This window comes from Drosophila gunungcola, assembly GCF_025200985.1.
Source record: "Drosophila gunungcola strain Sukarami chromosome 2R unlocalized genomic scaffold, Dgunungcola_SK_2 000079F, whole genome shotgun sequence".
NCBI lineage: Eukaryota > Metazoa > Arthropoda > Insecta > Diptera > Drosophilidae > Drosophila > Drosophila gunungcola.
The window spans coordinates 180,871-203,487 of NW_026453177.1; the positions used below are offsets into that span (position 1 = coordinate 180,871).

General features: G+C 40.0%; 1 protein-coding gene across 1 annotated transcript; it reads right to left on the bottom strand.

Annotated features, from left to right (window-relative positions):
- Nucleotides 1-327: 327 nt before the first annotated feature.
- Nucleotides 328-21,571, bottom strand: LOC128256968 (protein gooseberry-neuro). The gene is made up of 5 exons (XM_052987731.1): nt 20,945-21,571; nt 20,507-20,820; nt 17,287-17,398; nt 1,364-1,954; nt 328-854 (listed from the first exon to the last, which is right to left on the bottom strand). Exons 1-5 carry the CDS (start codon nt 21,000-21,002, stop codon nt 574-576), a joined length of 1,356 nt encoding a protein of 451 aa, XP_052843691.1. The 5' UTR covers nt 21,003-21,571; the 3' UTR covers nt 328-573.
- Nucleotides 21,572-22,617: the final 1,046 nt, after the last annotated feature.

Genomic DNA, 22,617 nt, shown 5'->3' on the forward strand with positions numbered 1-22,617 from the left:
ATTAGGGGGTGCTTTGTTCCCTCATTTAAGGATACAGGAGACTGATTCACAACGATGGTCAAATTAAAACAGAACCATTTCATCATTGAATGACTCACCTTGGCACTTAAGAGTTCAACCTTTAATATAACCTTTTATAATAACGTATTGCAATGTTTTGGTAATGTATCAAATACATTAAATGGAGTCCTAGCAATCCAATTATTATTTAGGTTTTATTATTTCATTCATTTACAAGCGTCTGCTAGTATTAAAACGCTGAAAAATATCTTCCACATCATTGGTTTTATTAAACGAATTTTCGCCGGTACTGACATGGTTTAAGGTTTACAAATATAAATTAATTTGTAGCTTTATTTTCGAAATGCTTGTATGGAAACGCTGGCAGCCTTAATGCGCCTATAAAAGCCATGTAATGCACGTGCAGTAAGCGTTATTTTCCATATTCACATTTGCGTTGTATAAATAGTTGCCTAACATCTAAATGTGCCTCTGCTGATAATTGAAATGCATAAAACTAACGCAAAAATGGATTGGCTCTCGTTCGTGAAGCGATGTCTCTGGATCCAAAGTTCATGACCAGTACTTGGCCTGACCTTGCGCCGGTAAGGGGTGGTGGTTGTAGGCGGCAGCCGCTGAGCCGTGAGCCGCTGCAGCGGCGTAGTCGTTGAGCTGGTGTTGGGCTACGTGGGCATTGTAGTTGGCTGCGGCCACCGCCGACTGGTTAAGATGGTACCAGTTCGAAGGCGCCTCCAGCTTTGAGTAGTTGTCGCTCAGGTGCAGTGAGGGCGAGATCTTTGAGACACTGTCGGCGGTTAGCTTGGAGAAGTCGTCAATGGTCATTTTGGAGTAGTCTGCAAAAAAAGGAAAGTAAGAAAGGGTGTTGAACCAGGACTAAATTGATGAGCTTTGATATCCTGACAGGATTATACTAAAAAGGAAAAATGATATGCATATGCTACTAAAGAGAATTATGCCTTGAGTTTAAAAAAAAATTATTTCAGTTATTAAAATTTTTTCTGGTTAAATAATCTATAATATCTAACATTTAAAAAAGTAAAGGCCGCATTTAATGAAAGTCATTGCGAAGCTTATTAAAACGTAGTGTAATATACTTGGATTTACTAAGCATTTTGTATCAGAGAACTAAATAATATTGGGTGAAAGTATGTAGTCCCGAATCCCAAAGTGAGATATTGTATTAAATGTTTTACACAATGGAATATTTCAACATTTAAAATAATTAAAAGCATTATTGGATGAATATCAATGCGAACTAATTCAAATTGAGTATAAGACTCTTGAATTTACCAAGCTTTTTTATATCAGTGAAAATTAGCTTGATTGCTTAAAGTTCACCCACCTTGATGATAGTAGTTCTGACTCCCAAAGTGGCCGGGCTGAGCGAAGCTCCCGGGGAATCCGTGTTGCGCCGCACTTTGTACCAAATCGTAGCCACCCATCTGTGTATGATGGTGCGCCGCTGCAGCAGCCGCTGCTGCACTGTGGTGGGTACTTGGAGCGTTGGCGGCATGGTGAACTCCATCGTTCATGCCAGCTCCACTTGCGGTGGTGCCAGGCGCGGGACTGTAGCCTGCCATGGAACCCACGCCCAAAGGCCCAAAGCCCAGTGGCGCCGCCGCCCCACTGCCCACTCCAACACCCACACTAGAGCTGCCACTGTTCATGGGCGAAAGTCCGGAGCTCGAGCCGCCCGAATTCTTGCGTAGACGGGCGCGACGATTGGAGAACCAGACTTGGATGCGCGCCTCGGTCAGGGCAGTGGTCTGGGCCAGCTCCTCCCGGGTGTACACGTCCGGGTACTGTGTGCGGGCAAAGGCCCGCTCAAGGGCCTCCAGCTGCTCGGCGGTAAAGGTGGTCCGGGAGCGCCGCTGCTTGCGTTTCAGCGGAATCCCAGGCTCCGACTCCGTATCACTTATGTCGGAGTCACGGCCTGCAACGATGGGAAAGAGATTTGGGTCTTTATTAAAAGGCAACTTAAATTATTAACGCCTCGTAAGAAGCCGTACAATTTTCCACGCCCTTTGGTTCCCTCGAAACTGAATTATATTCTGCGGTTTGATCTCCGGATTCAATGAACAGGCCCACCGACGTGAATCGCCGGCGATCGTGTAACTCCCAGATCGGCTCGGGGTCCCAGCTCCATATGAATGGGAGTCGACGTTCACTGCGCGCCATTGCATATTAATTGAGACGTCAGGGAGCGCAACAAATCTGTCAAAGCCACCGACGATCCGACGATCCCATAGAAGGCAACAATGCGGCCGGACGGGCTCTTGAGATCCAGCGGGGCGTTGCCGCTGGCAGCTCGTAAAAGTCACAGTATTGACAAGTGACACAATATATCACATTACACAAGAAGATGATCGGCAAGTTGTCAGCGGCCATGGAGGAGTGCGCCAATTAACTTCGGCATCTGTTTACGAAAGGGAAATGGGGAAAGCCGCTGTCATTGGCAATCGGGCTTGAAGTGCGGCGTGTGGCAGAGCATTCAAATTATTTCGAGAGCTCATTACACAATAAACTGGGTATTTGAGACGCGGTGTAGTCTCAGCCCCACCGGCCTAGGATCAAAGCCGAAAAGCGGCAGTATTTTGCGGGAATCATTCAACAAGAATCACAAAAATAATGCAATCAGGATCCATTGCGTCCTGATCCTGCTGTAACCTTTCTGTGTGCATGTCTGCTGGTGAAGCGGAAATAGTTTGGGTTTCGATTTAATTTATCGCCCTTTGACCTGAATGCCAGGTACTGAGGAACTGACTTATCTGGCTGTTGCGGTCAGTGTCGAGGTTTTATTTTTCCGGTCTGCCAAATTAAATTATTAATTGATTTTAAGAATTAGGTGGCTTCCTGTTTTCTTTTCCAATGTGACCAATTGGGATTTTAACACTGTTTACAACATAAAAGATGCATGCGCTGAGTTAGACCTCCCAATAGCATTACTATAATTATCATCATTGTATATTAGGGTACTACCTATTTGGTCCAGACTCGTATATATAAAAATTGTCGCAATCGGATTGCCGAAAACGCTGATGAGCTTCTACAACCAACAGGTCACACCCAAAAAACCCTAAGGCAAAACCTCAAAAAAAAAAACTTTGAAGCGCGAAACGCCCACTGTTTAGTTCTGCCTGTGGTCCCATAAATAAATAGAAAAGTTCACATGCGTATTAAATGAAAATGAATGAATATTAATAATAAAATACAGAAGTCGGACTATTAATCTTTCAACATACGAAACAATAAAACTTAATTATTCGAAAAAAGGGGTCGTGATTTCTAGAGCTGCAGAAGCCGTACGTGGATGCCAGGGCCAGAGACAAAGCAAATGGCCGAGAGAAACGACGGCAAGAAATGTGGAAGGCAGAAAAATCAATTAGTTTTTAAATGTTAAACATTTATTAATTTGTTGCTACTGACCCATCAATGGCAGCGAAAGAGAGCCGGTAGTACTGGCGGTCCGGTCCGGGTAGAAAACAATCCAGCAGCGCTGAAGACAAAAGCCTTTTTATTTTGGCACCAACACCGACAGGGCACCACCTTGGCTACTGTGGAGCTCTTTGAATTTTGGGCTTTCATTTCGGTGACTGGCCGCCGTGGAAAACCGTTTGACGCCCTGCGCTTTGATAAATTACTGCGGTTTTGTAATCTGGGCAAGGTATTCCATCATTTTTGACGACGTTTAGGCTGTGTTTTCGAACAGCAGGTAGTGTTTCGGGAACCCGGCTCTTGTGTGGCAAGTGCAAAAGGCAAGCGGTCATTTTCCCCAGACTTTTTGGGATATTTATTTTTGGAGCGAATCAACTCTGATGGTCAATTGCTGCACAGCTTATATGCCAGTTATGGCAAAGATCAATCTGCTCCGTACCTTTTTTCTTGTTCGGAAATACATGGGAAGGCAAAGTAAAATCCAGCAGCTCATCAATCAACCATCCTGACACTGACCCCCTGATTGAAATTAGTGCATCTAATGCAGCTTCATGTATGCCTGGAAAAGCGACATGCAATTGAAAAACAATCCATGAACAGCCCTCTCGTTTTGTTGGGGGTAAGGGGATCTGCGACAACCGACCTGTCAGATGTCAGTTGATTCAGATTCGGGGTTTGAAAGCCTTCGGACTATGTGACATTGACTTGGGCACGGCCGAAGGGGACCCAGACCAGCTAAACTTAGCCCATTTCAGCTGGGCTCGACTGCGGCGAATGTTGCTCGTTAAGTCTTAAGATTCGTGTCTTAAGATTCATGTCAGCAAAAGGATTACAAGAGCTTTAATATTAATGCCGCTTATTTGCGCTAAGTTTAACAAGCGCTGAGTCGCTCACGTAGGATGGAATGTGGTGTCGGTATTATAATTGTGTTTAACAGATATGGATTCTGTACACCCAGGGACATGTAAAATAAATATAGATAGATGTAGATCGTTCGGCATCTAAAATCTGATTTCGTTACAATAAAGTTGAGAAACTTGGACTGAATATACGCTTTTAAATTTTTATTTATTTAGTTGTTTCATAAGTTAGTTATTTAAAACATTCTTCCACGCAAAAAAATGTCATCCTAATTTTTCAGTAAAATACAAATACAGACTAGATAAGGACTTAGATACACTTAACAATGAATAAGAACGTTTAATGTTTATGTGCAGCCGAAAAAATGATTTAAAAATAACTGCATTTAAATAACCAACACGCTTTAAAGGTGCTCAATTTAAGTTTAGTTTCTATTATAAGAATTTATTGCAATGTTCAAGAACGAGTGCATTTTGATTGTAGGACGGATTTCTCGTTTTTTTACTTAGCATACTCCGCGTGGTGTTTTAGGGTTCTGAAATCAATTTTACTGCACTAAAACAGGAAATCAACTTGCTAAACGACTTTTTTGTTAATTGTAAAACTTTTGTCGTCCTGTTTTTCTGTTTAAATTATATATATGTATTAGGGTTAACAAAACCAATTTTACTGTACTAAAACAGGAAAACAACTTGCTAAACGGCTAAAACATTCTACGTGTCGTTAAAAGATTCAATTTTTGCAATTTAAATAATTAAATTATTTAACTTAAATTTGAATCTGAACTATTTACCGATTTTCTTTCCTTTCTGTTTTAAATCTCCAATCATTCTCACGAAAAAGAGGAAGAAAATGTCCGAAAGGAAGAGCTTATTCTTTGATCGGAAACTTGCACTTTGCTCGTCTCTCTCTCACCTCCAATCACTTTTCAGTGTTCTCTCTGCCCGGAATAACGCAAACTTTTCGCCAATTAGGAATAAATTAAATTATTATTATTATGCTGCCGAATTGTCTCAAAATGGCCAGTTTTTCTAGCTGAAAAGCCTTTAGCTTCCAGTTTTCTTTAAGTTCACATTATTTCGTTCGCGTTTAAATCGGTAATTTCGGTCATTTAATGCAAGAGGTGCTCCCGGGACAAGCGCAAATGTATTTGTGCATGTGAATGTGTACAAGATTTATTGGAAAGTATGTATGTATGTATGTGTACATTTGCAAATGCATCAAAGCAAAATAGAAAACGAAGGTTAGTGACCCTGAATTAATTTTTAAATGTTTAATAGGTGATTTATTTTGAATATAGCTGCTAGGGTATATAAACTTCGGCTTGCCGAAGCTTGCTTTCTTTCTCGTTAATACTAAAACTTTTGTCGTCCTGTTTGTTTGTTTAAATCATATTGATGTTTTAGGGTTCTGAAACCAATTTTACTGTACTAAAACAGGAAAAAAAACTTGCTAAACGACTTAAACTTTCTATGTATCGTTAAAAGATTCAATTTTTGCAAGTAAAATAAATAATTAATTTATTTATCTTAAATTTGAACCTGAATTATTTACGGGGTTTCTTTCCTTTCCGTTTTACATCTCCAATCATTCTCACGAAGAAGAGGAAGAAAAACTTCCGAAAGGAATAGCGTATTCTTTGATCGGAAACTTGCTCTTTGCTCGTCTCTCTCTACCTCTCTCTCGCGTTTAAATCGGTAATTTCGGTCATTTAATGAAAGAAGTGCTTCCCGGGATAAGCGCAAATGTATTTGTGCATGTGAATGAGTACAAGACTTATTGGAAAGTATGTACATATGCATTTGTACATTTGCAAATTAACTTATTTATCTTAAATTTGAACCAGAATTAATTGCGTGTTTTCTTTCCTTTCCGTTACATTGCAAATCATTCTCACGGAGAAGAGGAAGAAAAACGTCCGAAAGGAATAGCTTATTCTTCGATCGGAAACTTGCTCTTTGCTCGTCTCTCTCTCTCTCCATCTTCAATCAGTTTGCAGTGTTCTGTCTGCCCGGAATAACGCCTCCTCCGAACAAATTAGGAATAAATTTAATAGTTTTTATTATGCTGCCGAATTGTGTCAAAAAGGCCGGTTTTTGTAGCTGCAAAACCTTTAGATTCAAATTTTCTTTAAATTCTGATTATTTCGTTCGCGTTTTCGCGTTTAAATCGGTAATTTCGGTCATTTAATGCAAGAGGTGCTCCCCGGGACAAACGCAAATGTATTTGTACATGTGAATGTGTACAAGATTTATTGGAAAGTATGTACATATGTATGTGTACATTCGCAAATGCATCAAAGCAAAATAGAAAACGAAGGTTAGTGCCCATGAATTAATTTTTAAATGTTTAATAGGTGATTTATTTTGAATATAGCTGCGAGGGTATATAAACTTCGGCTTGCCGAAGCTTGCTTCCTTTCTCGTTAATACTAAAACTTTTGTCGTATTGTTTGTTTGTTTAAATCATATTGATGTTTTAGGGTTCTGAAACCAATTTTACTGTACTAAAACAGGAAAAAAACTTGCTAAACGACTTAAACTTTCTACGTATCGTTAAAAGATTCAATTTTTGCAAGTAAAATAAATAATTAAATTATTTATCTTAAATTTGAACCTGAATTATTTACGGGGTTTCTTTCCTTTCCGTTTTACATCTCCAATCATTCTCACGAAGAAGAGGAAGAAAAACGTACGAAAGGAATAGCTTATTCTTCGATCGGAAACTTGCTTTTTGCTCGTCTCTCTCTCTTCATCTTCAATCACTTTTCAGTGTTCTGTCTGCCCGGAATAACGCCTCCTCCGCGCAAATTAGGAATAAATTCAATAGTTATTATTATGCTGGCGAATTGTGTAAAAAAGGCCAGTTTTTCTAGCTGCAAAGCCTTTAGATTCAAATTTTCTTTAAATCCTGATAATTTCGTTCGCGTTTTTCGCGTTTAAATCGGTAATTTCGGTCATTTAATGCAAGAGGTGCTCCCCGGGACAAGCGCAAATGTATTTGTGCATGTGAATGTGTACAAGATTTATTGGAAAGTATGTATGTATGTGTACATTTGCAAATGCATCAAAGCAAAATAGAAAACGAAGGTTAGTGACCCTGAATTAATTTTAAATGTTAATAGGTGATTTATTTTGAATATAGCTGCTAGGGTATATAACTTCGGCTTGCCGATTTTATTTGATATAGCTGCTAGGGTATATAACTTCGGCTTGCCGAAGCTTGCTTCCTTTCTCGTTAATACTAAAACTTTTGTCGTCCTGTTTGTTTGTTTAAATCATATTGATGTTTTAGGGTTCTGAAACCAATTTTACTGTACTAAAACAGGAAAAAAACTTGCTAAACGACTTAAACTTTCTATGTATCGTTAAAAGATTCAATTTTTGCAAGTAAAATAAATAATTAATTTATTTATCTTAAATTTGAACCTGAATTATTTACGGGGTTTCTTTCCTTTCCGTTTTACATCTCCAATCATTCTCACGAAGAAGAGGAAGAAAAACTTCCGAAAGGAATAGCATATTCTTTGATCGGAAACTTGCTCTTTGCTCGTCTCTCTCTACCTCTCTCTCGCGTTTAAATCGGTAATTTCGGTCATTTAATGCAAGAAGTGCTTCCCGGGATAAGCGCAAATGTATTTGTGCATGTGAATGAGTACAAGACTTATTGGAAAGTATGTACATATGCATTTGTACATTTGCAAATTAACTTATTTATCTTAAATTTGAACCAGAATTAATTGCGTGTTTTCTTTCCTTTCCGTTACATTGCAAATCATTCTCACGGAGAAGAGGAAGAAAAACGTCCGAAAGGAATAGCTTATTCTTCGATCGGAAACTTGCTCTTTGCTCGTCTCTCTCTCTCTCCATCTTCAATCAGTTTGCAGTGTTCTGTCTGCCCGGAATAACGCCTCCTCCGAACAAATTAGGAATAAATTTAATAGTTTTATTATGCTGCCGAATTGTGTCAAAAAGGCCGGTTTTTGTAGCTGCAAAACCTTTAGATTCAAATTTTCTTTAAATTCTGATTATTTCGTTCGCGTTTTCGCGTTTAAATCGGTAATTTCGGTCATTTAATGCAAGAGGTGCTCCCCGGGACAAACGCAAATGTATTTGTACATGTGAATGTGTACAAGATTTATTGGAAAGTATGTACATATGTATGTGTACATTCGCAAATGCATCAAAGCAAAATAGAAAACGAAGGTTAGTGCCCATGAATTAATTTTTAAATGTTTAATAGGTGATTTATTTTGAATATAGCTGCTAGGGTATATAACTTCGGCTTGCCGAAGCTTGCTTCCTTTCTCGTTAATACTAAAACTTTTGTCGTATTGTTTGTTTGTTTAAATCATATTGATGTTTTAGGGTTCTGAAACCAATTTTACTGTACTAAAACAGGAAAAAAACTTGCTAAACGACTTAAACTTTCTACGTATCGTTAAAAGATTCAATTTTTGCAAGTAAAATAAATAATTAAATTATTTATCTTAAATTTGAACCTGAATTATTTACGGGGTTTCTTTCCTTTCCGTTTTACATCTCCAATCATTCTCACGAAGAAGAGGAAGAAAAACTTCCGAAACGGAATAGCGTATTCTTTGATCGGAAACTTGCTCTTTGCTCGTCTCTCTCTACCTCTCTCTCGCGTTTAAATCGGTAATTTCGGTCATTTAATGCAAGAAGTGCTTCCCGGGATAAGCGCAAATGTATTTGTGCATGTGAATGAGTACAAGACTTATTGGAAAGTATGTACATATGCATTTGTACATTTGCAAATTAACTTATTTATCTTAAATTTGAACCAGAATTAATTGCGTGTTTTCTTTCCTTTCCGTTACATTGCAAATCATTCTCACGGAGAAGAGGAAGAAAAACGTCCGAAAGGAATAGCTTATTCTTCGATCGGAAACTTGCTCTTTGCTCGTCTCTCTCTCTCTCCATCTTCAATCAGTTTGCAGTGTTCTGTCTGCCCGGAATAACGCCTCCTCCGAACAAATTAGGAATAAATTTAATAGTTTTTATTATGCTGCCGAATTGTGTCAAAAAGGCCGGTTTTTGTAGCTGCAAACCTTTAGATTCAAATTTTCTTTAAATTCTGATTATTTCGTTCGCGTTTTCGCGTTTAAATCGGTAATTTCGGTCATTTAATGCAAGAGGTGCTCCCCGGGACAAACGCAAATGTATTTGTACATGTGAATGTGTACAAGATTTATTGGAAAGTATGTACATATGTATGTGTACATTCGCAAATGCATCAAAGCAAAATAGAAAACGAAGGTTAGTGCCCATGAATTAATTTTTAAATGTTTAATAGGTGATTTATTTTGAATATAGCTGCTAGGGTATATAAACTTCGGCTTGCCGAAGCTTGCTTCCTTTCTCGTTAATACTAAAACTTTTGTCGTATTGTTTGTTTGTTTAAATCATATTGATGTTTTAGGGTTCTGAAACCAATTTTACTGTACTAAAACAGGAAAAAAACTTGCTAAACGACTTAAACTTTCTACGTATCGTTAAAAGATTCAATTTTTGCAAGTAAAATAAATAATTAAATTATTTATCTTAAATTTAAACCTGAATTATTTACGGGGTTTCATTCCTTTCCATTTTACATCTCCAATCATTCTCACGAAGAAGAGGAAGAAAAACGTACGAAAGGAATAGCTTATTCTTCGATCGGAAACTTGCTTTTGCTCGTCTCTCTCTCTTCATCTTCAATCACTTTTCAGTGTTCTGTCTGCCCGGAATAACGCCTCCTCCGCGCAAATTAGGAATAAATTCAATAGTTATTATTATGCTGGCGAATTGTGTAAAAAAGGACAGTTTTTCTAGCTGCAAAGCCTTTAGATTCAAATTTTCTTTAAATTCTGATAATTTCGTTCGCGTTTTCGCGTTTAAATCGGTAATTTCGGTCATTTAATGCAAGAGGTGCTCCCCGGGACAAGCGCAAATGTATTTGTGCATGTGAATGTGTACAAGATTTATTGGAAAGTATGTATGTATGTGTACATTTGCAAATGCATCAAAGCAAAATAGAAAACGAAGGTTAGTGACCCTGAATTAATTTTTAAATGTTTAATAGGTGATTTATTTTGAATATAGCTGCTAGGGTATATAACTTCGGCTTGCCGAAGCTTGCTTCCTTTCTCGTTAATACTAAAACTTTTGTCGTCCTGTTTGTTTGTTTAAATCATATTGATGTTTTAGGGTTCTGAAACCAATTTTACTGTACTAAAACAGGAAAAAAACTTGCTAAACGACTTAAACTTTCTATGTATCGTTAAAAGATTCAATTTTTGCAAGTAAAATAAATAATTAAATTATTTATCTTAAATTTGAACCTGAATTATTTACGGGGTTTCTTTCCTTTCCGTTTTACATCTCCAATCATTCTCACGAAGAAGAGGAAGAAAATTTCCGAAAGGAATAGCGTATTCTTTGATCGGAAACTTGCTCTTTGCTCGTCTCTCTCTACCTCTCTCTCGCGTTTAAATCGGTAATTTCGGTCATTTAATGCAAGAAGTGCTTCCCGGGATAAGCGCAAATGTATTTGTGCATGTGAATGAGTACAAGACTTATTGGAAAGTATGTACATATGCATTTGTACATTTGCAAATTAACTTATTTATCTTAAATTTGAACCAGAATTAATTGCGTGTTTTCTTTTTTTCCGTTACATTGCAAATCATTCTCACGGAGAAGAGGAAGAAAAACGTCCGAAAGGAATAGCTTATTCTTCGATCGGGAACTTGCTCTTTGCTCGTCTCTCTCTCTCTCCATCTTCAATCAGTTTTCAGTGTTCTGTCTGCCCGGAATAACGCCTCCTCCGCGCAAATTAGGAATAAATTCAATAGTTATTATTATGCTGGCGAATTGTGTAAAAAAGGCCGGTTTTTTCTAGCTGCAAAGCCTTTAGATTCAAATTTTCTTTAAATTCTGATTAATTTCGTTCGCGTTTTCGCGTTTAAATCGGTAATTTCGGTCATTTAATGCAAGAGGTGCTCCCCGGGACAAGCGCAAATGTATTTGTACATGTGAATGTGTACAAGATTTATTGGAAAGTATGTACATATGTATGTGTACATTCGCAAATGCATCAAAGTAAAATAGAAAACGAAGGTTAGTGCCCATGAATTAATTTTTAAATGTTTAATAGGTGATTTATTTTGAATATAGCTGCTAGGGTATATAAACTTCGGCTTGCCGAAGCTTGCTTCCTTTCTCGTTAATACTAAAACTTTTGTCGTCCTGTTTGTTTGTTTAAATCATATTGATGTTTTAGGGTTCTGAAACCAATTTTACTGTACTAAAACAGGAAAAAAACTTGCTAAACGACTTAAACTTTCTACGTATCGTTAAAAGATTCAATTTTTGCAAGTAAAATAAATAATTAATTATTTATCTTAAATTTGAACCTGAATTATTTACGGGGTTTCTTTCCTTTCCGTTTTACATCTCCAATCATTCTCACGAAGAAGAGGAAGAAAAACGTACGAAAGGAATAGCTTATTCTTCGATCGGAAACTTGCTCTTTGCTCGTCTCTCTCTCTCTCCATCTTCAATCAGTTTGCAGTGTTCTGTCTGCCCGGAATAACGCCTTCTCCGAACAATTAGGAATAAATTTAATAGTTTTATTATGCTGCCGAATTGTGTCAAAAAGGCCGGTTTTTGTAGCTGCAAAACCTTTAGATTCAAATTTTCTTCAAATTCTGATTATTTCGTTCGCGTTTTCGCGTTTAAATCGGTAATTTCGGTCATTTAATGCAAGAGGTGCTCCCCGGGACAAGCGCAAATGTATTTGTACATGTGAATGTGTACAAGATTTATTGGAAAGTATGTACATATGTATGTGTACATTCGCAAATGCATCAAAGTAAAATAGAAAACGAAGGTTAGTGCCCATGAATTAATTTTTAAATGTTTAATAGGTGATTTATTTTGAATATAGCTGCTAGGGTATATAAACTTCGGCTTGCCGAAGCTTGCTTCCTTTCTCGTTAATACTAAAACTTTTGTCGTCCTGTTTGTTTGTTTAAATCATATTGATGTTTTAGGGTTCTGAAACCAATTTTACTGTACTAAAACAGGAAAAAAAACTTGCTAAACGACTTAAACTTTCTACGTATCGTTAAAAGATTCAATTTTTGCAAGTAAAATAAATAATTATATTATTTATCTTAAATTTGAACCTGAATTATTTACGGGGTTTCTTTCCTTTCCGTTTTACATCTCCAATCATTCTCACGAAGAAGAGGAAGAAAAACTTCCGAAAGGAATAGCGTATTCTTTGATCGGAAACTTGCTCTTTGCTCGTCTCTCTCTACCTCTCTCTCGCGTTTAAATCGGTAATTTCGGTCATTTAATTCAAGAAGTGCTTCCCGGGATAAGCGCAAATGTATTTGTGCATGTGAATGTGTACAAGACTTATTGGAAAGTACGTACATATGCATTGGAAGAAAAACGTCCGAAAGGAATAGCTTATTCTTCGATCGGAAACTTGCTCTTTGCTCGTCTCTCTCTCTCTCCATCTTCAATCAGTTTGCAGTGTTCTGTCTGCCCGGAATAACGCCTCCTCCGAACAAATTAGGAATAAATTTAATAGTTATTAAATGTATTTGTGCATGTGAATGTGTACAAGACTTATTGGAAAGTATGTACATATGCATTTGTACATTTGCAAATTAACTTATTTATCTTAAATTTGAACCAGAATTAATTGCGTGTTTTCTTTCCTTTCCGTTACATTGCAAATCATTCTCACGGAGAAGAGGAAGAAAAACGTCCGAAAGGAATAGCTTATTCTTCGATCGGAAACTTGCTCTTTGCTCGTCTCTCTCTCTCCGTCTTCAATCAGTTTGCAGTGTTCTGTCTGCCCGGAATAACGCCTCCTCCGAACAAATTAGGAATAAATTTAATAGTTATTATTATGCTGCCGTATTGTGTCAAAAAGGCCGGTTTTTGTAGCTGCAAAACCTTTAGATTCAAATTTTCTTCTGTTCGTCTGTCCGTCCGTTTCTACGCAAACTAGTCTCTTAGTTTTAATCCATCTGCATGAAACTTTCCCAAAAGTTGTCTTTCTTTTGCAGGTAGTACATAAGTTGGAACGAGCCGGATCGAACAACGATAGCATATAGCTCCCATAGAAAAAATCGGAAAAATAAATAAAAAAATTATAAGTTTGCTGTTTCCTAATTTTTTTTTTAGTTTTTCGAAATATAGTAATGGTTAAATATTTTAAAATTACGGTTTAAATGTCATTAAAATCGTACGACTATAACATAAAGCACCCATTGAAACAACTTTTTTATAATTTTTTTTTTTTTAATTCTTTTTGACTTATTGATAATTATACAGTTCAGAATTACGCTTTTAATTTTATTAAAAGCGGAAAACGAAATCATATAGCTGTCATGAGAACTATCGAATAATTGAGCTGCAAATCATCATAGCTTCAATGTTTTTAATCATATACGCAAGTAAATTAGATTTTTAAGTTTTCAAGAATATTTAATTTGTGCAATAGCTGCAAGGGTATATGAACTTCGGATTGCCGAAGTTTGCTTTCTTTCTTGTTTTTGTATAATATAACCACTAAAGTATCTAGTAATTTATGCTAGAAACGGCACCGCAATGAAATGGGCGGATCACTGAATACTTACTGAGGCCCGTTAAAACTAATTAAGAAACATTTAAAGGGGTTCAATGTAAATGGACAACGGGAAGGGAAAAAAAAGAATAGTTATAATCAAAATTCGGCTGCAAAAGGAACGTAATCATCGAAATCGAAAGAATCCTCCTACATCGGGCCAAAGTGAAATAAAACTAATTTAAATAACAATGCATACAAATACTTGATCAAAACAAATCCCAGATGAACGGCCACGGCGGCCAGAACGAAAGAGAAGGAGAGAGAAGTCGGTTAAAGTGTGATAATACGTTAATAAAATATTTTGTAACTAATCAACACGAACGAACGACGGACTCGGGGGGCGCACCAGTGCGTCGAGTCGGCGGAAAACATACGAAAGTCGGACCGAAACGATCCGGCCTACAATGAGATCAAACAGAACGCTCCAGGACACCCTGGAGGGCATTAAAGAAACCGCTCCAGATCGGTGCATTTGAAGTCAAAGCGATGCTTTTGTTACGTTGACACTTTTTTCGGGCATGAACGATTTTAATGGGTTTTCGAGTCGAACAAATGAGCCAACCACTGGATCGAGCCATATGTGTGAGATAAGGGACAGCTCCGAAGTCCCGAAATCGGTGCTGCGGGTTAGAGACCGCACATGCAAGGATAGGGTATTTTTGCGCAATCACCGCCGAGATGCCTCCCTCGCCATGCTGTCATTTGTCATATGACCCTGCAGGAATGCTCCTCACCTCTCCTCTCTTCTTCTGACATCCCGTTGCGAATCATTAGAGGAGGTGTGAACTCCCATGACAGGATTGCCTTCGTCCTTCGGTTGCCAATTTGTGTTACTGTTTTTGCAAATAATTGAACATGTTTGTGTTTGTGGCCCAGGATTAGCCCTTGCAATGCTGCCGCATTGTCTGGTCCTAGGCTCTTGGGTTGGGGGAGACTATTTTGTAAATATCGCCAGACATTCCCACGGCGGCCTCTCTTGATGCCTTTGTCGTGGCCACTAATTGCCACAAGTGTTTTGTTCGGCTTTTTTTCTTTCTCCGTTGACTTCTTGTCGGTGTTTTGCCATTTGATTTTATTGTGTTGGGTCACTTTCTTTCTTTTAGTGGGCCGATCGAACAAAATAAAAAAAAAACGCACGAGTATTTATCAGTCAAGGTTTAGCACTCCGAATAGACAGCTTGGCTATTGTCATTCAGTTCGGCGGAGGCGTGCTAAGCGCTTAGCGGTGTGTTTGTTGTCTGTCCGGGGAGCAATGCCGCTCAAGTCGGAGATTACGAAGAAGTCAAGTGCGAATACCAAATAATATACAATGAGTCTTTAGGAGTTTTCGCTGCGATTATATATGCTTCCTTTTTTCGGAAAACGGCTCAAAAGCCGAATTATAATTAGGTTCGTCTGATGTCTCACCTCCTCACCTTTTATTTTCTAAAACTTTTAGCTGAGGATCTCCATCCGCATTTCTCGACTGCTCTTAGTAACGACTTTATTCGACTCATTTGGTCGGTTTTTTTTCAAATATTATTTACTGGTTTTGACCAAAAATTATAACAGCATTATTGTCACCTGACTTATTTCAGTAGCCCCCACACAATTTCTCTTTCTTTTTTTCTTTGGGTATATTCAGCTATTATTGGGTATTTTATATTTTTCCATCGATTTTTCGGTATTTGCGCGATCAAAGCGAGCCGCCGGGAAACACAGTCTGCGACACTGGGGCTTTGTGGCCAGAGCAGGGGAAGCTCTGGATGGGGCTGGGAAAGAGACGCGAGTAGGAAAAAGCGACGGACGCAGACATGATCGTGGAGGCTTACTGAGTCAGTTGTATAAGTTGTTCAAAATCCAAATCAAACGAAATTATACGCGAAACAAAGGATGAAGAAACATATTTAATAATGAATAATTTTATTTTCGGCCTCTGTAGGTGAGGGCCAGGAATCATTCAGTCGCCGGCAAAGAACGCGTTGATTACAGGCAACGGCACCGATTTTGTTATCCCAGGTCCCAAGTGCCAGATCCCAAAGATTCCAGCACAGCTGGGGTCTGGCCAGTTGCACTTGGGATGTGTCTCTGCGGAGTGTTTCCGATTGAAGTTGCTGCTGCTTCTGCTGGCCAGCTATAATAACGATGCCGGGCATTGACTGTATGTGGGCACGGAGATTTGTTGGGGGGCGAGGAATCAATGATGATGGGAGGGCGTGTGCTTATTATACGCTTCGACAACATAATGATTACCCTTGTGTCAGGGCTGTGTAGATTATGCTTAGTATGTTTTTTATGTTTGTACTATTCCGACAACAGTTAAATAGCTCAAGAACACAGGTGCCTTACGGAAACTTAAAAGGGTGGGATGGGGATCGAAGTCTATTTTGCATTTGGGTCCTCCCTTTAGCATTTCACCTGTGAGGGCCATTTTTACAGAGCGCTTAGGAACTCCTTCATAGAAAGCAAACAATAGGGCAAATGACTTTCCTTTAAGGCCAGTGGACCTAAACGCTTTTACAAAATTGAATGCAGTCCTGAGTCATTGTTGGCTTGTACGCATTTAACTTCAAGGTGACATCACAGGGAACCCCCTTGGGGCTATTGTGAGTCGGGTTTCTGTTTTGACGCTATGAGGTCGGCAAATAACAGAGTCGGAAAAATTAGCAATTGCAAATAGGAGAACATATAAAAGTAGTTTGGAAATCGGCTTTAATTAAAAACGCGAAGTACGGGGCAGAGCGCGACCTATGATGCTGTGAGAGAATATACAAAACAAATTTCTACTCAATTTCCCAAACGCATATGCGAGTGGAATAACAAGTTCTTTGGCTGAACGACCACCGCTTTGACTCCGTCGGTCGTTTATCGAATGACTATGCATATTTAGCATGATTATTGGCTCCGATCATTGGACAAAGGCGGAGGCACTACGGATCTCACGCAAGGCATTGGAGAACAGGGTTATTAGCTGGGACTGGGATGTGGCAAGAGAATCTTCGGACTTGTGTACTTTTTATTCTCAGGTGTCATCATCTACACCTATTTCGGCTGTGTATCGCCAACAAGCCATCGAGATCGTTATCGTATGGTCAGCAAGATCCATTGTAGTCTTTTCTTTCCCCTTCCGAGCGGCTTTTATTTAAGTTTAAGTCGCTAGTTCTAAGACGATCAAAGCCTTGTTGCCGACACCAGTTTGTTGAATTGAGCTACAAATGATTTGATGATGATTTTCCGAAATTATCAAATAAATGATCGGTGATTTTCACAGCAAGATTCCCGTGCCCCTTCCCAAAGAGGTTTCTCTTTTGCCTATCGTGGTAATCTGGTTTTTCTTACCTCCAAGAATTCCATGTATAGTATAGTCCTTCCGACCATCTTCGCTGCCTCGATCGTTACCCCGCAATAACCGACTGATCGATGACGTTGACGGTGGATCCGCAAAGCCCTCCTGTATTTATGGAATAAATAGAAAGTCATCCAATTAGAAATCTAGTTATGATTCGGGTTATATTTAATGTTAATTATAGTGGATTCGGATTCGTAGCTAATAAATAACTAATTCAAATTAAGATAAGGCGGGGGACCAATATATATTTTTCGTGGGGGACGGCTTTTATGGAAACCAAGCACTAGAAAGCTCTGACACTAATGCTACAGTCGTCGGTCAGCCTTTGTGTTTGGACAATTTTTATGTAGATGTCTTTGGGGTAGGCCCCCTTCCTCTCTCAACAACTTTGTCTGGTAATCCAATTAGGAAAATGTCATGTCGAGAGTTAGGCCATGTATGAAAATTTATCTCCAACTGTGCGCTTGCCCTGTGATTGTGACGCGTGTTGTGTTAAGAGACAAGTGCTGAGACTGAACAGAATTGAGAAAGAAAACCGGTGCGGAAATGGAAAACAAATTGCGGAAAATGGCCAGTGTGAAGATAATCTTCCACATGCAAAGTAAGGCTTTACTTTGGACGGCACAAAAGTAAAGAGCGTATATTTTTCAGAAGGATATATATATTTTAATTGCGCTATATTTTTATAATTTCAATATTAAATCACTTATCCAATCCCGAAATCAATACCAAAAGACGATTCCTATGGTAAGGAATAAAACTGTCAGTTTTCATTAGAGCGACATGTCGACTTCAAACTAATCGCTGCACAACGAAGCGCAACTGTGCGACGCAGCGTCATGTCTGGCAGTGAAATCCCAGCTCTGGAGGCTGGCTCTTGGTGGCCAAAGTGTGACCCAGCACCACAGTACTCGTCTGTCCGGTGGCCGGGTGTCAGTTCGCTGCTCAAATGGAGTGGCATGTGCCGCAAACATTTTCATGATTAATAATTTTAATTTTCAGTAACGAAATTATCGTGGTGGGGATACCCCGATACCCCCGACTCTTTGGGCTGTGGTAAATTTTAATTCCTCGGCTAACAAAGGTGAGTTACTGGCACCTCATAGACAGGACGTGGACCAGACCAGACGAGACAAGACAAGACGCCGGGCACGGAAACCGAAACTGACATTTTGTCCAGTCGCGAGTAAATGCTGTGTGTGCTGCCCCGGGCTAACTGGTGTCGGTCTTCTGGCTCCTATTTCTATTGAATGTGTCATGGAGACAACAACAGAAATATGTTTTGATTTTCAACTGGACTGTGTTGCGCTATTTATGACTTGTGCTGGGGCTGGCTCTGGGACTCTGACTGGGGCCTACCACACCGGTTGTTCCGTTGGAATGTGTGACGGCTTATCTTGAGGCAACTGACAACTGGAACCCAATTCCAATCCCGAATCCAAACCCCAAGCAAAACTGATCTCGGTCGGGCCCCCGACTGCGAGATACATTTTTGCCTTCGCCTTGGTTCTGGCTTAACAATTTCAATTGAAATTTAATTAATTAGTTGACAGTTGTATTGACGCTTGACTGCGCTTTATACTCGAACCATGTTCTTTGCATATATGTATGTATTTTGTCTACCGCTGCATATCGCTGTGCTAGCTTTTTGTTTGAGTGACAGGTGCGTTCTGTGTTCCTAAATATTTCGATTTCTGGAAATCAAACAGTTTGTCAGCGGGTAATAATAATTTTGAGACTTAAATCTCGAAGGTCCATTCCCAATTAGTGTAAGCCTTATCCAATCCAAAGATACACCGCCACCGAGCAAGCTTCATTTGTAGAGGAGGAACAGTTGCACCCAGGAATAAAACCGAACCAGGAGAGATGTCCAAAGCGTATTCTAATTTAAGCGTGATGCGCACCTAGAGGTAGTTAAAAGCTCACTGCTAGACCAAGATTCGAGTTAAATTAATTATTCTTCTTTCACATTTTTTTTATATCATGAGAGTTTACCCCTTGCATTATACAACACACAGTCAGCGCTTATTATTAATTCAATTCTTTAATTAACAAATTCATACTTAGGTTTTTTTTCTGTGCACATATGTACAGAGTGAGCATCGTACAGACACGGTCTGAAAAGATACCAACTCTGATCCGTTGGCCGATCGTATCGATGGTCGCTCGAAACGTATCGCCACATAAAGTGTGGCTAATTGCGGCTTCAAATAAAGAGCGAGACGAGAGCCGCCAAAAGAGGCTGGCGCATGAATACACGAATACTCCAGTGAATCTTTCGCCTCCTATGCAATAACGCCGACAGGGGAAAACAAGTACTTCAACACAGCCGTCACAGGCCAGACGTAGATCAGAGGAGCTGCCCCGGTTAGTGGGCAGTAATCCGAAATCGATGGTTTACCCAGACAGCTAATCGCAGTGAATAAGCCATATGGGCGTAGGTTCAGACATAAGCTAGCATAAAACTTCTTCGAACTTAACGTTTCCGTCCATATTAAGGTGTGTATATGTGTGATCATCTTTTTTAAAGTTAAGAAATTTGGGAAAAATTTAAATTTTTGTGAGGCGACATATTAAAACAGATATGGGTGGCGAAATGTGTTAAAATAAATAAACAAATGTTTTATCAACACGTTCGATTGACATACCCGTCCCAATTACTTTTGCCTTATTATTCTTACGCCCTAAAAATGCATGCCAAACAGGAAGTTTGAAGCAATGTCCTAAAGGCAAAAGACATAAATATATTATCTTTTTGCACCTTGTCGCCTCAAGGATAAAACACAATCGATGCCGACAAGAAAACCGACAACGGCAGTGTCAGCCGACTCTTTATGGTTTAATCGATTTCTTAACGGTTTGGGTGGCAAGCGACAATTTGTCGCCGCCGTTGTACAACAAATTTGTCAATGAGCGGCCAAGTTCAAAATAGGTCCTTGGGCTGTTTTGGCCACCTGGGCAACAACCAAGCCGGCATATGCAAACGGCCTTTTGGTTTCGTCGGCAACGTGTCATAACAAAGCCAGCGGGCGGCCCGAGTCGGCCACGTGACTTTTCGGAAAACGGAAGTAAACTGATTCGCATTTGGGCCCTGTGTGTCAAATAATGGCATGCGGTAAGACTACCGATGGGCTGGAAATGTCCTTGCATCCTTTGTTTTGGCACATTTTATTGCTTCCTGCAGTCTTGCAGGTGCTCATCGCTACTTACCTTGATCAGCTTCTCGCGTATCTCCCAACTGAATATGCCGGGGTTTTCCTTTCGCAGCTCATCGATCCGCGTTTCAATCTCGGGCGAGGTTACCTTGGGCTTAGATCCACCTATTACACCGGGTCTAATGGAGCCCGTCTCCTGGTATCGGTTTAGAATCTTTGATACGCAGCCGTGGGAGACGCGCAGCTGGCGCGAGATCACACAGGGCCGAACTCCACTAGCCGCCATTTCCACGATCTTAAGGCGAATGTGATTGGGCAGCGGGCGACCATTGATAAAAACGCCTCCGAGCTGGTTAACGCGACCTTGTCCTGTGAGCGAGTGAGATCAAATACAAAAAACATTTTGTTAAAGCGACAAAGGCTCATAAACAAACCATAATTTGTGATAATAAAACTAAAATATTTTGTTTTAGTTGACAGTTTTGTAGCTAACCTTGAAAGGGATACCCCGCGAATAGAGGCCGCAACGAGTTGGCGCTGGACATATCCATTGTCCGAATACACTTTACTTATTAATAGCTTAAAACCTAAAATAACGCTGCACCGTAGAACAAATTTGCTTTGGTTTTAAAGTAGTGCATCAGAGTCGATACAATTGCACAATTATGATTTAAACTCTAGAGCTCAGAGGCAGTACATATGAGCGACAGATCACTTAGAAAATGGCCCAAAAGCTCCACTTCATCACTGCGAAGCCTGCGACGAGCGGCTTTCGATTCCGTTTCCGATTCCGACGGAATTTTGCAACTCCCAACCCGGTGGTGAGGCTGCGGGAAATTTTCTTGGAACTACGCGCGCTTAGGCGATCAAACAGCACGAGACTTGCAAAGCAACTAAAGAGAAGCGCGAGCATAAATTAAAGAGGGCCGGCCGGTCCGGGCGATGACGACGACTACTCCGCAGACGAATGAACAATGAGATCGCTCCATAAACTGGTTTCCGTGTCGAGCCACCACCACCTGAGATGGAGATGCTGGCAGGAGGGAGAGTGAGAGCAGCTTTCGCGTCCGCCCTTTCAGTGGTTGATGCCGGATAGAGCGCCACAGCCGTATACAATATGGCAACGATCAAAACTTCGTTGCCGGACTGAGAGCGAGTCGCTGGTGAGCGAACCGACCGCGCTTTAATCGAGGCAATGCCACGCCTCGAAAGACCTCTGATTGGCTGAGCTCGCTTAGGGCGGTTTGGTTCTCAGCTGGCCCTGGCCCGACGTTTGATATTGCAACGCATCCATAATATATCCGCATATCAACCCCCTCCTACTCTCGCCTGATCACTCTGGGTGTGCAGCTGTCCCCGAACATTTTGAATGAATTGTGTGACTTTTATTTTGTCGCTGGCAGCCAATTAAACCGAAACCGTGAAGGCTTCCGTCGGCACAGGACACAGGACACAGACCGAGGACCGAGACCAAGACCAAGCCGAACACCATTACTCACACCAGAACGCATTATCAATCGTTCCGGTTTTGGCATTTTTAGCACCCACAGTTGCGTGCCGTGTGCTCCCAGTGTATGTTTATCCCATTCTCACACTTCCTCTACTATTTTCTTCTCCCTTGGCCAGCTTCTAGTTAGGCTAGTTCTTTGTCGTGCAAGTTTATGGGGTCCGGGTTTCCTTTAGCTTCTTGGCGTATCCTCCCTTGGCGACATACACAATGTCAGTTAATGCTTGCTTACGCCGATGAAATCGTGTCAAGGTTTGCGGTAGTTTTCCTTATTTCTTCTCAGTTGCCAGGAAAAGCTGCAATTGATTAATGAAATGTAGTGTAACAATGACCCCTCATGTGGATTAGCTTCAAGCTCATTAGCTGGTTCCGTGATTGAAGGTTTACGACGGACCAAACAGAGCGATTTCAAAGCTACTCGTTATTCCAATCTAGAACCTTCTACCCTGAACTGGGAAAGTCAATTACCAATATACAAACATAAAAATCTATTAACAGCCATTAACGGCAAACGAAGTCACACCTGGCAAAGTCTTGACGGTATGCAGTTTAGAAAAATTGAAAAACCAACGAACAAAAGCGAAAATAGCGAAAGGACATAATCATAATATAAAGAATTAAGCGTGAAGTTTACGCATATTAAGGATGCGCACATGCCG

Excerpts from the sequence above, each read along its gene's own strand:
- LOC128256968 (XM_052987731.1), bottom strand. The coding sequence starts at position 21,002 with ATGGATATGTCCAGCGCCAACTCGTTGCGGCCTCTATTCGCGGGGTAT. Across the intron at positions 17,399-20,506 it reads TACGCGAGAAGCTGATCAAG|GAGGGCTTTGCGGATCCACC; the intron begins GTAAGTAGCGAT and ends CCATAAATACAG. Across the intron at positions 1,955-17,286 it reads TATACATGGAATTCTTGGAG|GCCGTGACTCCGACATAAGT; the intron begins GTAAGAAAAACC and ends CCATCGTTGCAG.